At 35.5% G+C, this 13982-nt stretch overlaps 1 protein-coding gene across 1 annotated transcript in view; it reads right to left on the bottom strand.

Annotated features, from left to right (window-relative positions):
* Positions 1-13982, bottom strand: part of LOC145685410 (T-cell activation inhibitor, mitochondrial-like) — a 52166-nt gene that overhangs the window by 6974 nt on the left and 31210 nt on the right. Inside the window, exons 8-9 of the mRNA XM_081757806.1 lie at positions 5382-5525; positions 2024-2155 (exon numbers count right to left, since the gene is read on the bottom strand). Coding sequence (XP_081613932.1) covers positions 2024-2155; positions 5382-5525 — 276 coding nt within the window. The remainder of the gene's footprint in view (positions 1-2023; positions 2156-5381; positions 5526-13982) is intronic.

The raw sequence follows: 13982 nt of genomic DNA, 5'->3' as shown, positions 1-13982 counted from the left end.
ACATAATAGAACAAAAGAAAAAAGTGTGCGAGGTGATTCGAAAATATAGAAGGTCAGGTGTTAGAGTAGTATCTTAATTTTATTTGAAAAATTTTCAACGCGCTATATAGAAGCAGTTGCATATGAAATAATGAAATTATATGAAATTATGCATATGAAATGAATGAAATGAAATATTGGCGCAGAAATAATTCCAAACATATAGGATTTTTTTTAAATGGGAGCGGGTACGAAATGCTTCCGTGTATTGGCTAAATTACGTTAATAAAATATAATATTGAAGATTTATTATAAAAAAAATATTTGCTTAGTTGCTTTTCCTTTCCACAACAATTAAGTAGTTCCAACAGTGAAAGGAGCACAAGATTCAACTTTCTTCACGCTAATCGAATCGTGCCCAGTTTTCTAAATTATTTAAAAAAGCCTGACAAGGAAAAGCTTTATTTATTTAAGTATTATTAAGTAATACGAAAAAAAAAACAGAGAAAATTAGTAAAAAATAAAAATGTTAAAGATATAGAAAGGCATAAATGGGCACAAGGACAGAAAGCAATACCAGCCGAGATGGAATTTACTTAGTCTTACCATAAATACTGTTCCAAAGTTTCAAGTACACTGTCACAAAATGATTAGAGATATTTTATCTCCTAATAACACAAGTTACATGAATGCATTATGAACCAAAGTCATAAATAATTATTCGAAATGGCCACCTTTAGCATGCACACAGTCCGTCAAGTCTTTGTGGCCACTCATCAATTGCATTACGCAACACATCAACTAGAAAATCTGCAGCTGCCTTCAGAAGAGACTGCTTGAAACTTTTAATAAACTTAAATCTAAACTCTCTTCTCGCAAGCCATCTCCTAAAGCTTGGACCACAAAGGGTTTAGGTCTGAACTTTCAGAAGGCCAATCTGAAGTGGAAATTAAATCCTGAACATTTCCCTCCAGCCACTGCTGGGTTCTCAGTGCCTGGTGTGCTGGGGCTGAGATCTGCTGGAAGCTTCAGTTCTGTCCATGTTGGTGAGATTCTTGACTAGTCTCTCACGCACTGTCTCCTGGTACACTTTGCCAGACGTTTTGATCCCCTTTTCACAGAAATGGAGCTCCGTTGGGACTCGTAGCTCACACTCCACCACACCATGACTAAGGCAGAATGCTGATCTCTCTGGATCCTTGAAGCCTTTCCACCAGCTTCTCTAGAGGATGTGGCCTATATTCTGTCATTTTGGACATTGAAAGTCTCCTCAACACTGAAAATGTTTTCATTAGTGAAAAGATCTGACGGTGCCCAATTGCTGCGTAACGCTTAAGTAAGTGCTTGCTTCGCTTTCAGGAACCACTGGCGCTTCAGTTCATTTGTCAGGAGATGTCCTTTGCGTTGTTTGTAACCATGGAGTCGCAGACCCTGCTTAACGTGCGAGACAGATATTTTCGATATCTTTAGCTCACGAGCCACAACTGACTGTTTCCTAAATGAATTTTGTTGGACACGCGCCGTCACTACTTTCACAAGTTCCGGTGTTCGTACTGTGCGTGGTCTTCCTTGCCCGGGCGATCTTTCACAGTTCCAGTTTCAACGAAGTGCTGGATAGTGAGGAAAACGAACATTTTACTAATTTGTAGCTTCTGGAGAGTCTTGAAAATCTCTTCTGGTGATTTGCCTACCTTGTGCAAAGTTATCATAGCCACACGATTTTCATACTTGCCCCATCTTACAACTGACACTTTTACACTTCTTCAGCTCATCCAGCAATGACTCACACTTTACGATACTGCTCTTGATGTCGCTCGCTTGTGCAGGTGGAAGTACAGCCACCCTCAAAAGTTGGGACAGTGTTTATGGTAAGACTACGTAGTTCTACAAAGTTTCCACTGAAAATATGTCCTTTACAGGGAAAGGAAATTCCTCAATTACACAACAGATCAAATGGTAGGTGCATACTTTTACTCACTGTTTACACAACTACAATTCATATCGAATAAATTATCAATCTATTTAATATATAATATTTACATACCATTGGTACCTCTGAAGCAATTCGGAAGCTCTTTCAAGATTTTCAGAAATGAAGTTGACTATTAACGACGCTGGACAAGTTGCCGGAACTATGAACTGGCCTGTAGGGGATAACATTAACGGGCCAGCCGCTCTGAAAGAAATATACACACACAACTTTTTATACACAAATGAAAAAATAATCAATTGTACTATACTGTACGTGTTATATACACAGAAAAAAGTGAGAATTTTCTATTGTCATTAAGTACACAAAAATTAAAAATAAGCAGAAAAGTCGAGTTAATTACGATCTTCTTTTTAGTTGAATCACACGATAAACAACACATATACACAATAATAATTTTGAATATATCTTATGACACATAATGCAACAAATTTTATTTAGATCATACAGTGCGATCACTGAAGTACATTTTCGTTTCAAACAGCACTTATCAAACGATTCAAACTATATACCAATTATATTTTCTAAATGCAAATTAATTCATATCCTTTACGAAACAAAAATACACAGCTAGTAAAAGAGCCTGTGCTTCGCACAGGACGAAAAAAAAAATAATAAATACATATAAAACCTGAATTAGAATACTGTAGAAAATTCCACATTTCCTCCTTACGAGTGGAATTTCCGAAAACATATTCCCTAAGAACATATTCCCTCATTCTTAATTAAGCTTTATCGAATATTACATATTTACGAATTGCAAATCTCCAACCTATGCGAATCCTCAAATTTGTCACTTTCTGAATAAGAAAAAGGAAATGTGGATAATATAAAAATGACTCCACTCCATCCCCTTCCCTCAGGAGTGAGATTTTTGAAAATACAAACACTTGCTCCTTTAATTTTTAATTAAGAATTTATACACCGAATTTCACAAATCCAACTTACGCAAATCATCATATTCAGCACTTTCTGAATAAGGAAAGAGAAACTTGGATTTTATATAAATGATTCCCTTTTTCTCCCCCATAAGAGGAAAATTTCGAAAATGCAGGAACATGTATTCCTCTATTTTTTAACTAGCAGATTGCCCATCCTCCGCACGGGGAGAATAAGTTTGATTTTGGGCATAAAGGGCAATGCAGGCTGAATTTGGATTTCTATATTATCCACATTCTATATTATTAACGGCATCGGAAGTGCCACTGTTCGTCTCAGCGACCCCGAAAACTATGGATTCGACACTAATATCGGTTATTTACTATCATTATTAAATATCTCCCTCTTCCCCTTCCCCTAAGTTCTACCATCAAAGTGAAATGATAAAAAAACTTCTCAGGCCCGAACTTCATCTATGTTGAAAATTTGATCGAAATCGGTCGGGTGGTTCAAGAGTTGTGAAATCCCAACCATAGTCACTTTCATTTTTATACATAGAGATTTTTATATATCTCCCCCCACCTCCCTCTCTAGTACGTTGCACCGTCAAAGTGAAATGATAAAAACCATCCCAGGCCCGAATCTCATCAAACATAGGCACTTTCAATTTTATATATTAGATTAAGAGTTACTACACCGAATCTCACATCTCCAAATTAATCGAATCGTTAAGTCGGACACACTGAATAAATAAAGGGAAATTTAAATATTATAGATATGTAACCCTAGGAACGAATTTTCCTAAAACGCTAAAATACGTATTATCTTATTTTTAATTAACAGTATATATATACCTAATTTTATACGTTTTCAACTAATTCTCACATTCGGCACTTGCAGGACAAAGAAAGGGAAATTTGGGTGTTATAAAAATATCGCACCTTTCCCCTCGTATGAGCGGAATTTTCAAAGACGCTGAAACAGTTTTTCCTTGTTTTTAATGAAGAGTTTATACGAGGAATTTTATCTCTATAACTTAAGGCAGTGGTTCTCAAACTTTCCGATAACGCCGACTCCCTGTGCATTCGGAAAGTGATTCGCGGACCCCCTTGCACTGCTATCTGAAATTTCACGTGGTATTGAACACTATACTAATTAGAATTACCACTGACAAAAAGATCAAGAAAAATATTGCAATAAGTAACTTATTCTAAAGATACATGATTGTTTCCTAGTGAACGAAATTTCAATTGAAAATACAGTAACTTTCAAGACTGAAAATCAATATACTTAAATAATAATAATAATAATAATAATAATAATAATAATAATAATAATAATAATAATAATAATAATAATAATAATAAACAATGATCTCAAATGTGGGATCACTAATATGAGGAATGAAATTCTTTCTATTTTTCCGTAATTACATTGAAATCTGGAATAAGATTTGTCACCATTAAGCTTAGGTCCGATTCCACATTAAAAGGATTTCGTTTTAGGCTTTAATACTGCAAAGAGCAGAAAAGGTGTGTTCACATAAGTAAGTGGTAGGGAAAGGCATCACATGTTGCAATGCCTTTTTAGACAACTCTTCATACTCAAAGGGCAGAAATTTAGTAAAGTAGTAGTAGTTGTTAAGTTTTAATTTAGTAAAACATTTAAATTTACAAACGTAAGTATAATTTCTAATTGCTTTCTTTTTAGTAACTGAAAAAAATATACTTCTTGTGAATTCCATTTTATTATAACACATTTCAATTTTTAGGCGTCGCGGACCCCCTGGCTACGTCCCACGGACCTTCAGGGGTCCGCGTACCCCACTTTGAGAACCACTGACTTAAGGGATTCGTGAGATACTGAAGTACTAGCAAAAAATTTTAATTCCCTTTTACTCCCTCTTAGGATTTTTAAAAAAAAATCATTTCTTATCTTTTGCTTCCGTGACAAAAGAAGTATTCTGTCCAAATTCCATATTTCTACCTGTAGTAGTATGGCTTAGGCCAGGGGTGTGCAACTTGAAACAGTGGGCGGACCAATCACAGAGCACTAAATGGCGTCGCGGGCCTCACTGTAAGTATATTACTTTTACGACAATTGAATAATATAGTATGAAATGACGGAACATGTTCATCGTAATTTACATCACAATAACACAAAACAACTGTTATAATGGTAACCAAAATACTGTATTTACTCACTAAAGAGAAGCAGAATAATGTATTTAGAACTTTGTTGATACATCTAGCAATCCTTATACCAAGGGAAATTTCCCCCAAATACTTGCGCTTGTCCTCAGGGCGTTACCACGTTTCGCACTGTATGATTGATGGAAAATTTGCAGTTCACTCTTAACAGGTTTTGTAAAAAAGAAAAATTACAATAATTATTGTTTTCAATAACTGACTAGCGGGCCGGAAGACAGGGTTAGGCGGGCCGCATATGGCCCGCTGTTGCACACGACTGACTTAGGCGATGATAAGTTAGTAACTTTTCCTCTTATAATGTTATAATAGTACAGATTACTTACGTCTCTACTACAAGCTGCATATCTGCAAGACTGTCAGGCCAATGTTCAGGATAGCCTGGCCTTCCCCTATAATCTCCCAGTGATGTTGCTAGTTTACGTAATTGGCTTTCATAAAGTCCCACCATCACTTTGGGTTGAAATTTCCTAAAAACAAATAAATATAGATCAATAATATGATATAACATGTTCTTAACTGCTCAGTGATCTTTCACCAACTCTTTCAAGTGTTTCAAACTATTAAGAAATTCGTAGATTAATATAAGATTTTCTTTACGTAATTTTCTAAAGATCACATAAAGATGAATAACAGGAAATGAATATTACCACCACGTAAAAAACTTATTATAGTCACAACTATTCAACGAAATGAAAAACAGAAATTCAGAACACAAGTCTGTATATCGTAATGCTTGGCTGTTAAAAGTTGGTCGCTAACGAGCATAGAACAGAGATGAAGAACTTTCGGAAATAAAATATTTCATAAAAATGATTTGGTGCGAAAGAAAGAATAAACATGTGAATTTAACAAATTATACAATGCGGAACTTTGCAATAAATACAGATCATTGACCATCATACACGAATAATAAAGTCAAAATATCTCAATTCCTTACGTCATTTAAAAAGGGCGAGACAAGCAGCCTGCATGGAAAATATACGTGAGGCGTGTACAGTTCCATTTGGGAAGCTAAAGGGAGAAAGACTTTGGGGTAGAATAAGAAGCGAAACGATAATACAAACCAGGATCTTCGAGAGGTCTTATTTTTCTTCTTCTCAGATCAGCAATCTTTAGATTGGTTAACGTAGCTTTTCGTTCTTCCCTATCCTGAGCCACACTTTTCATTCCCATGTACTTTTTCTGCCCTACACCTTGCATTGTTTGGTTCGTATATTTTAATCCCGGCCTTCTTCTAGGTATTTTTTAAATCTGCTATTACCTCCATATCTAACAGTGTGATTCCTCCACATCTCATAATGTGTCCAATCATCCTATCTCTTCTTTAGGAAATACTCTTCCGTACACTTCTCTCTTCTACCATTTCCAATAGCCTTTCATTTTATATCTTATTCACCTACCTAATTTTAACATCCCCCTTTAGCACCATATTTCGAAGATTCCAATTCTCCGCTCTTCTCTTCTCTTGGAGTCCATATCTCATATCCATATACTGTCACACTCCTTACATATAGTTTCATACACGGCCGACTCGATGTTCCCTCGCTGTTCTTAGCGGCCTTGACAATCCTTCGTTCGCTCCATGCCTATGTCTGTAAACGCAAAAGTGTATGCAAGTGCCGCGAGAGGCGCTGGCTTCCAAGGATCATTTCATTATAGAGTAACAGTTATGGTTAATAGTTGTGTTCATATTATTGAATTTTGGCGGTAATGTGAGTGCAAGTTAGTGTGGTTTTTGGTCTTTCCTTGCGTGTTTTGTCTTTGTTGATAATGGTGTACTATTGTGTCCCATTTTGCACTACAAACAAGAAGAAAAAAGAGATAAATTTGTCTTTCCACGAATTTCCAATAGACAGGGAAAGATGTGAAAAGATGGCTTAAGGCGATTTCGCGAGAAAATTTTGTACCAAATAGTAACTCTCCATCTTCAGTTGTTTGTTCGTTACACTTCAAACAAGATGATTACGTACCAAGTGGCAAGTATAGACGACTGAAATTGAACTCAATGCCAACAATATTTTCCAACTATCCCTCCTATAATGTAAGGAATATTAAGGAATATTAAGAAAAAAACATAAAAATGAAGAAGCTGTTCTTCGTTCCTTCCCTCAACATGAAGACCCAAATCCAAATTCTTCTGTTTCGCTGGACGAAACTATTAATAAAACAACTCAAATGGACACACTGAACGCTGACGAATTGAGAAAAGACATTAATAGATTACGTGTAAAAGTTACTCGACTGAACTCTTTACTCCAGAAGAAGCTAGAAGAATTAAGTACAACCAAAGAGAAGCTTCAGTTTATCGCAGATGATGTGCTTCATAAAGAACTTCAACTTGTAAAGGAAGACGCTGATCGGGGTAGTGTGCATGCTAAGTTTATTTTAGAGCAACTCTGTAACTATAGTAAGGGAAGGGGTAAGTGGAGCACTGACATAATTCGGGAATGAGAAATTTTTCAATACATTTCTCCGAAGGGTTATTTTCATGTACGCTCAAGAGGATTTTTAAGATTCCCGTGTAAGAGAACACTTGATAGATACGTAGGTGCTAGTGATTACTCCAGCGGTGTAACACCATTGACTAAAGAATGTTTAACTTTAGAGGCAAAAAATATAACGGCAATTGAACGTTTTTGTTCATTGATTGTAGATGAAGCCGCAATCAGCCCTAAGGTTATTTATGATCGAAAACTTGATGCTTTCTTCGGCTATAAAGAAACATCTCATTCAGCAGCAAATGTGCAGGAACATATTGAAGCTCCTAAAAAGCAAGTGGTGGCCAATTGTGTTCTTTGTTTTGTTATAAGAGGTCTTTCAACCAGTTACCAGATCCCATTCGCACTTTTTTTTTACGAAGCAACTGTCTGGCCGTGAGTTGTACCAGTTAACATTGCATGTGATTCAGAAAGTAGAGGAATGCGGTTTTGTTATAATTAGAATTGTTTCTGAAAACCATAAAACAAACACAACAATGATGAGGCATTTCGGTGGGGGTTCATTACAACCAGAGATTATACATCCATTAAATGAAAACAGGAAATTGTTTCTAAGCTTCGATCAGTGCCATATTTTGAAAAACGTCAGGACCCAATTTATTGGACGACAAATGACTGACGGTACTGAAGTAACTTTAGGAGAGTATTTAAAACTCTTATACAAATTGCAAAAAGAAGAGGTTATTAAACCTGTTAGGTACCTGATGAAAAAATACATCTAACCTAGTTCGTTCGAGAAAATGAACGTCAAAAGAGCCAAGGAAATATTCTCACCATCAGTAATTGGTGTTATTCAAGCACTGAAAGACAACGCAACCACACATCCCGAGGCATACAAATTCAAAGATTCTGAAGCAACATTGATCTTTATGACAAATATCAACAAATGGTTCTCTATGCATGACGTAAGTAATACACATCAGCATATAGAAAGCAGAAATAATGATAAACAACAGTTTTTCTCTTTGAATGATAGTCGCCTTGATTGGTTGGAAAATTATTTTCTACCTTACTCAGAAACTATAAAATCTGCAAGCATGATGCTTGGAAAGCAATTCCTAACCAGCGAGACGTATTACGCAATCACCTTAACATCTAGATCAACTGTTCTCTGCATAAAATATTTGCTGGAAAATGGGTATCAATATGTTCTTACGCAAGCATTTTCTAGTGATCCTGTTGAATCGCTGTTCAGTGCTTTACGCCGTATGTCAGGTTCAAATGATGTGTTGGATGCGAGGACAGTGAATTTTAGCATACATAAGATATTGAAAACTGGGATTTTATCCGTCTCTAAGTTCAGCAATGTTGAGAACTGTCCTTCCAGCATCAGACACGATCCCGTTCAACAGCTGAAAACATCAGATGCCACAATACTCTATCCTTGATTCAGCTTTGAGCATCTTGCAAGAATTATTGTCACGGGAAGAAGGTAAGCTAAGTGAATCTTAGAGCGCATAAATATTTTTGCAATAGATAGTCAGGTAGATTCATTCATTAAACAAAATATTTTGTCAAATATAATTTATCTATATTTTACACTGCAATATATTATTTATAAGTTTGTTTGTGTGTGTGCAGTTTCTTTCAGAAAAAAAAATCCGGGGGGCACACTTCGTATTCGGAGGGGCACTGCTTGTACTATTCTATTACTATTGTCATTATATTACAGATGTATTATTTTGTTTTGATCACGGACAACATTTCTAAACTTTTCCTGGACGAATAGTGATTAGAATATTGATCTTGGTTTTAGTCTTGCGTGCAAGTCCAAAATCACATTTTCTTTTGCAAGACCAAGACCATAGTGCTACACAAGATGGAATTATAATTTGATCCTTGTATTTGCCATTTCAAAATAATAGACAACTTTATTTCAAGACTATTATGGTCTTAGTCTTGGAACGCATTTGGCTATTATTTCGAAATTTCCAATGTAAGGATCGAATTATAATTTCATCTTGTGTAGTATTTAAATAACTCAGGTATATGGGGGTACCCGGAGTATATGAGGTATTTGGGATAGACTGTATGAAGTACATAAAATGCATACTCCTTAATAATAAAGTATGTACCCCTGAACTTTCATTCCAAATTTTTAAATGTGTTTTTTCAAATATTTTGTTCATTTACTGAAAGCGGAATAAAATTTGAAAATGGTCCGAGTATATAATTATTGCTCTTTTTATAAAGCTACACCCCCTTTCAACACTAGAAAATGCTATTCTGGCATACATTGGTGGATACATAGTTCGGACAGTGAATGACAAAATCGCCTGCAGTGGGTGTTTAAATTGTATATCTGAGAACACATGTAGTTCTCCATTAATGAATTTACTTTCGATTCAAGACTTGGAGAGTTTTCGCTATCCGAGACCATCTTTTATGACAATATTGTTAATCATTCTTACTTTTGTTGAGAAAGCAGTACTATACCTCCCAAACAAAAATGTACTTGACGTTTTGTGTTCACAAATAGTGTTAATGCTTTCGACGTGCCCTCTCCTGCATTGCGTGATTTGTGATGAGGCAGGGCGTAATAAACTTGCCCGTTTAATCGCAGAAAATTTTGTTAGACCATTATTGGACAACATAGCGACAACCCAAAATGAAAACCTAGTTCTGAGTAAACATCTCTTCTCCAAACCATTAAGCCGGAAAATCTTGAAACTATAAAATATTTAAAAATGTGGATTTTAGCTGGAATATGAACTTGAAATTACAAGATTAGTGCAAAGTAAGTACTAACTACTATTTTAATTTTATATTGGCATGTGTTTTTCCTAGTGAAATGCAGTAACTGTAACATATTTGTTTTTTCTAATCTCATTTCGATATGATATTAAATTACAGGGTGTTATTTTTTGTGCATGTTGTCGAAGTTGAGTATACTCATTGTACTGTAGAAAATATTTTGAAGATGATATGAATTAAGCGAAGTACACTCATGTCCAAAATTATTGTCGCATGTCTATAAATATGTTGTTGTATGAATATAATTTGATAACGAATCCGCCCGATATTTCTTATAATGTTAGTATCTGTATAATCGGCAAAGACATGTATGTGGCAAATTTCGTGTCAAAAGAGCAGTAAATAAGAACAATAAAACGAAAATAAAACTTTCTTCTCCATTTATCAAGATTTTGTTTTACTCATTCTAATTTTAGTATTTATAATTCTTTTCCTATGAAATTTACCAGAAATATACATTTCCCGATTATACACATAGTATCAGTATTAAAAGTACCATGCAGAATCATTATCAAATTTTATTCTTACAAAAAGGCAGTTATAGATATGCGACAATCATTTTGGACATGAGTGTACATATGTTTATTGAGGTGTTTTCTCAGAGCGAACCTAGACTGCATCAAGATTGCAGCCGTCGTTCCTTGGCGTACAGCGCCATGCGTTGAAAGTTGGAAGCAGTCTGATTTCAGCTTACTACCCCGATTGTCAAGGCCGCTAAGAGAGAGGGACAGGAACACATCAAGTCGGCCGTGTTTCATTAGCCCCTTCTTGAGATTTATGTCGATGTTGCCTGTTAGAAGGTTTGGTTTTCTTCGAATGCTTTCTTCGCTGAGCTATTCTGGATTTTACATTTTGTTTGCATCTATTATCGCTTGTTATTTTACTGCCTAGTTAATAGAATTTATGCACCTCTTTCATCAGGTGATCTCCTAATCTGACCTTTGTTTTTCTTGCCCTTTCTATTTTTGTGCATCTCAACTTTTGTTTCGCTCTTGTTAATCGTCATGTTGAATTTGCTGCTAAGCACTTGTTGCATTCCAATTAGACCTGCTTTTAATTTTTACTCACTATGAGCCAACGTGATATCATCCGTAAATTTAAGTTTTTATATCTACTGTCAATGAACAGTTGTTCCTAGTCTATAAGTTTCTTGATTTGTTTTATTGTTCCTTTAATATACAGACTAAACCAAATTGGCGATAGTGATCATCTTTGCCTGATACCTTTCTAGATTGCTGTTTCTCCTTTCTTTCCTTCTACCGCAATTGTTGTTTTGTTTTCTTTGTATGGACAGTATATTATTCTTCGTTTCTTATAGTTTATTCCAGATTCCTTCAGAATCCTCAACATTTTGTTCCACTTTCATTATCAAACGCTTTCTCCAAGTCAACAAATACAGTGGAGTTCCGCTAATCCGAACTAATTGGGACCGAATCCTGTTCGGATTACGTGATTGTTCGGATTAGCCACAATAAAAGTAAAACCACGGTTTGAGGCGGGTGAACGGATCTACTGTGTTGTAATATAGCGTACAGTATTTCAAAACCTGTTTTCTGACTACAGTATATGTATTGTACTGGAAAAATGTTTTAAATGTTGGAAAAACTTGATGAATTTATTCTATTTCAAACTTTGTGTAATTGTTGTAATGTGGCTTAAAGCCTAAATACAAGGTATTAAGGATAAAACTGTACGAAAGTTTACTTTGTTTTCTGCGAAAACGTGCACAAATTTTCATCCATTTAGTAATTAATTCCCTAAAACTGCGTATTTTTGCCAAAAAAAAAAAAATAAATAAATAAATAAACCCTCCTCCCGGACCTGTTCGCATTAACCGGATGTTCGGATTAAACGTGTTCAGATTACCGGGCCTCCACTGTACTACATAAAGTTGCATTTGCTACTCATATTCTTTCTTCTATCAATTCTCTTAATATAAATATTGCTTCCCGCATTCCGGTTTTCTGAAACCAAACTGGTCATCTGCTATTACTTCTATCTTGACTTCCAATCTTCTACAGATTATTTTTGTCAAGATTTTCGAAGAGAGACTAAGCAAGTTTATCATTCTGTTACTTGCATTTGTCAGACCCTACTTGTTTTCGTATTGTCACTATCTTGCTTCTCTAGTCTTGATGCACCTTTCCTCCTTTCATATAACTTATACAACCTCTCCTGAACTTCCTGTCCCGTACTTTGTATTCCTTCTGCTGGTATCTCATCTAAATCTTGGCTATTCCATGTTTTAGATCTTATAATGCTTTGTCGTACTGTGAGTATGAAGTACTCCCTTTCTTCTACTTCCTCTAGTTGCTTATCATTTCAACACAGTCTTTCTTAATATTCATTCCATGTTTTAACTCTATTTTCAGCTTCAGTCATGAGTCTTCCTTCTTTATCTTCTAGTACACTGCTCTTTGGTCTTCATGGTTTGAAGTTCCCTTTTATCTTCTTATAAACAGCATCTACCTTTCCTGTGTTAATATAATTTTTTATTTCTTCACATTGCTCTTTTATCCAATTCTCTTCCACTTTCGAATGACCTCATTTTTTATTTTTTGTTTTTTTTTTTTTTACTGTTCCTTAGCCTCGTTGTTGTTAATATTCTTTAATTTCCTTCTTTCATTCATTAATTCCAGAATTCATTCATTAATTCATCACTTTCCTTCCGTGACTTAATACTTTCTTCACAGTAGTAAGTAGACCAGTTTTTGTGTGTGCCCCACTCCTGGTTACTTTTGCATTCGTCGGTTATTGTGTTATCTTCTCTACTGTCTTCTGCGGAAAGTCTTTTGAATTTCTTTTGCTGTTTGTTAGCCTGTATTAAGACTTCCATTTTTCTTCTTATATCTCAACTTTTTAAACTTCAGTTCACTCCTTATCACGATTAAAGCATGCTCACGGTCCACATCTGCTCCGAGTCACTTCCACAGTTCTTTATTTGGTTTCTAAACCTTTCCTTCGCAACTATGTAATCTATCTGGTATTTTTGTTGATCTCTCGGCATTTTCCAAATACTTTGCTTATGTTTCTTGAATAAACTATTTACTACTGCTACTACTAGCGTATTGTTCGTGCAAAATTCAACCAGTCTTTCTTCACTTTCTTTGTGCTTTCTAGTTCATATTTTCCTACTATTTGCGCTCCCTCACAGTTATACAGTTAGCGTACGCGTCTTGGCGCGAGAGACCTAGATTCGATTTCCGGCAGGAACTCACGTCATTCGGATCCCCCGTTTAGCTGTAGGTCCAAGTTTTATATAGTCTCGGTACTGAAAGAAGATTTTTTTTTAAATTTAGACGTCCTACAGTTATGGCGACTGGGCTAAATGAGACGGTGATGATGAGAATGAAAAAAGTGGGAGAAAACAGAACCCTAAGAAAACCTATGCATAAGTGTTTGTCTACCACTTGGGCTGAAAGGGATGCTAAACAAGAGTTAAACCAATCAATATACTATTTTCCCTTCTGTGCCTTCTCTTACAATCGCATTCTAATCTCCCGTGATTCGTTTCTTGCTTATGCATTTTTAAACTATAAGAGCCAATGAAAATTGTAAATAAATGGCGAGATGAAATAATATAAAGTGGAAAACGTCAATTTCCAATAAACTCAATCCACGTGGTGTTTGTCCGCTAAAACCAAACTTCAGATGAGTATAGTTAGGGTTCGA

This window comes from Thermobia domestica, chromosome 1, assembly GCF_964235325.1.
Source record: "Thermobia domestica chromosome 1, izTheDome1.hap1.1, whole genome shotgun sequence".
In the NCBI taxonomy this organism is placed as follows: domain Eukaryota; kingdom Metazoa; phylum Arthropoda; class Insecta; order Zygentoma; family Lepismatidae; genus Thermobia; species Thermobia domestica.
This window is presented reverse-complemented; position numbering and strand designations above follow the sequence as displayed.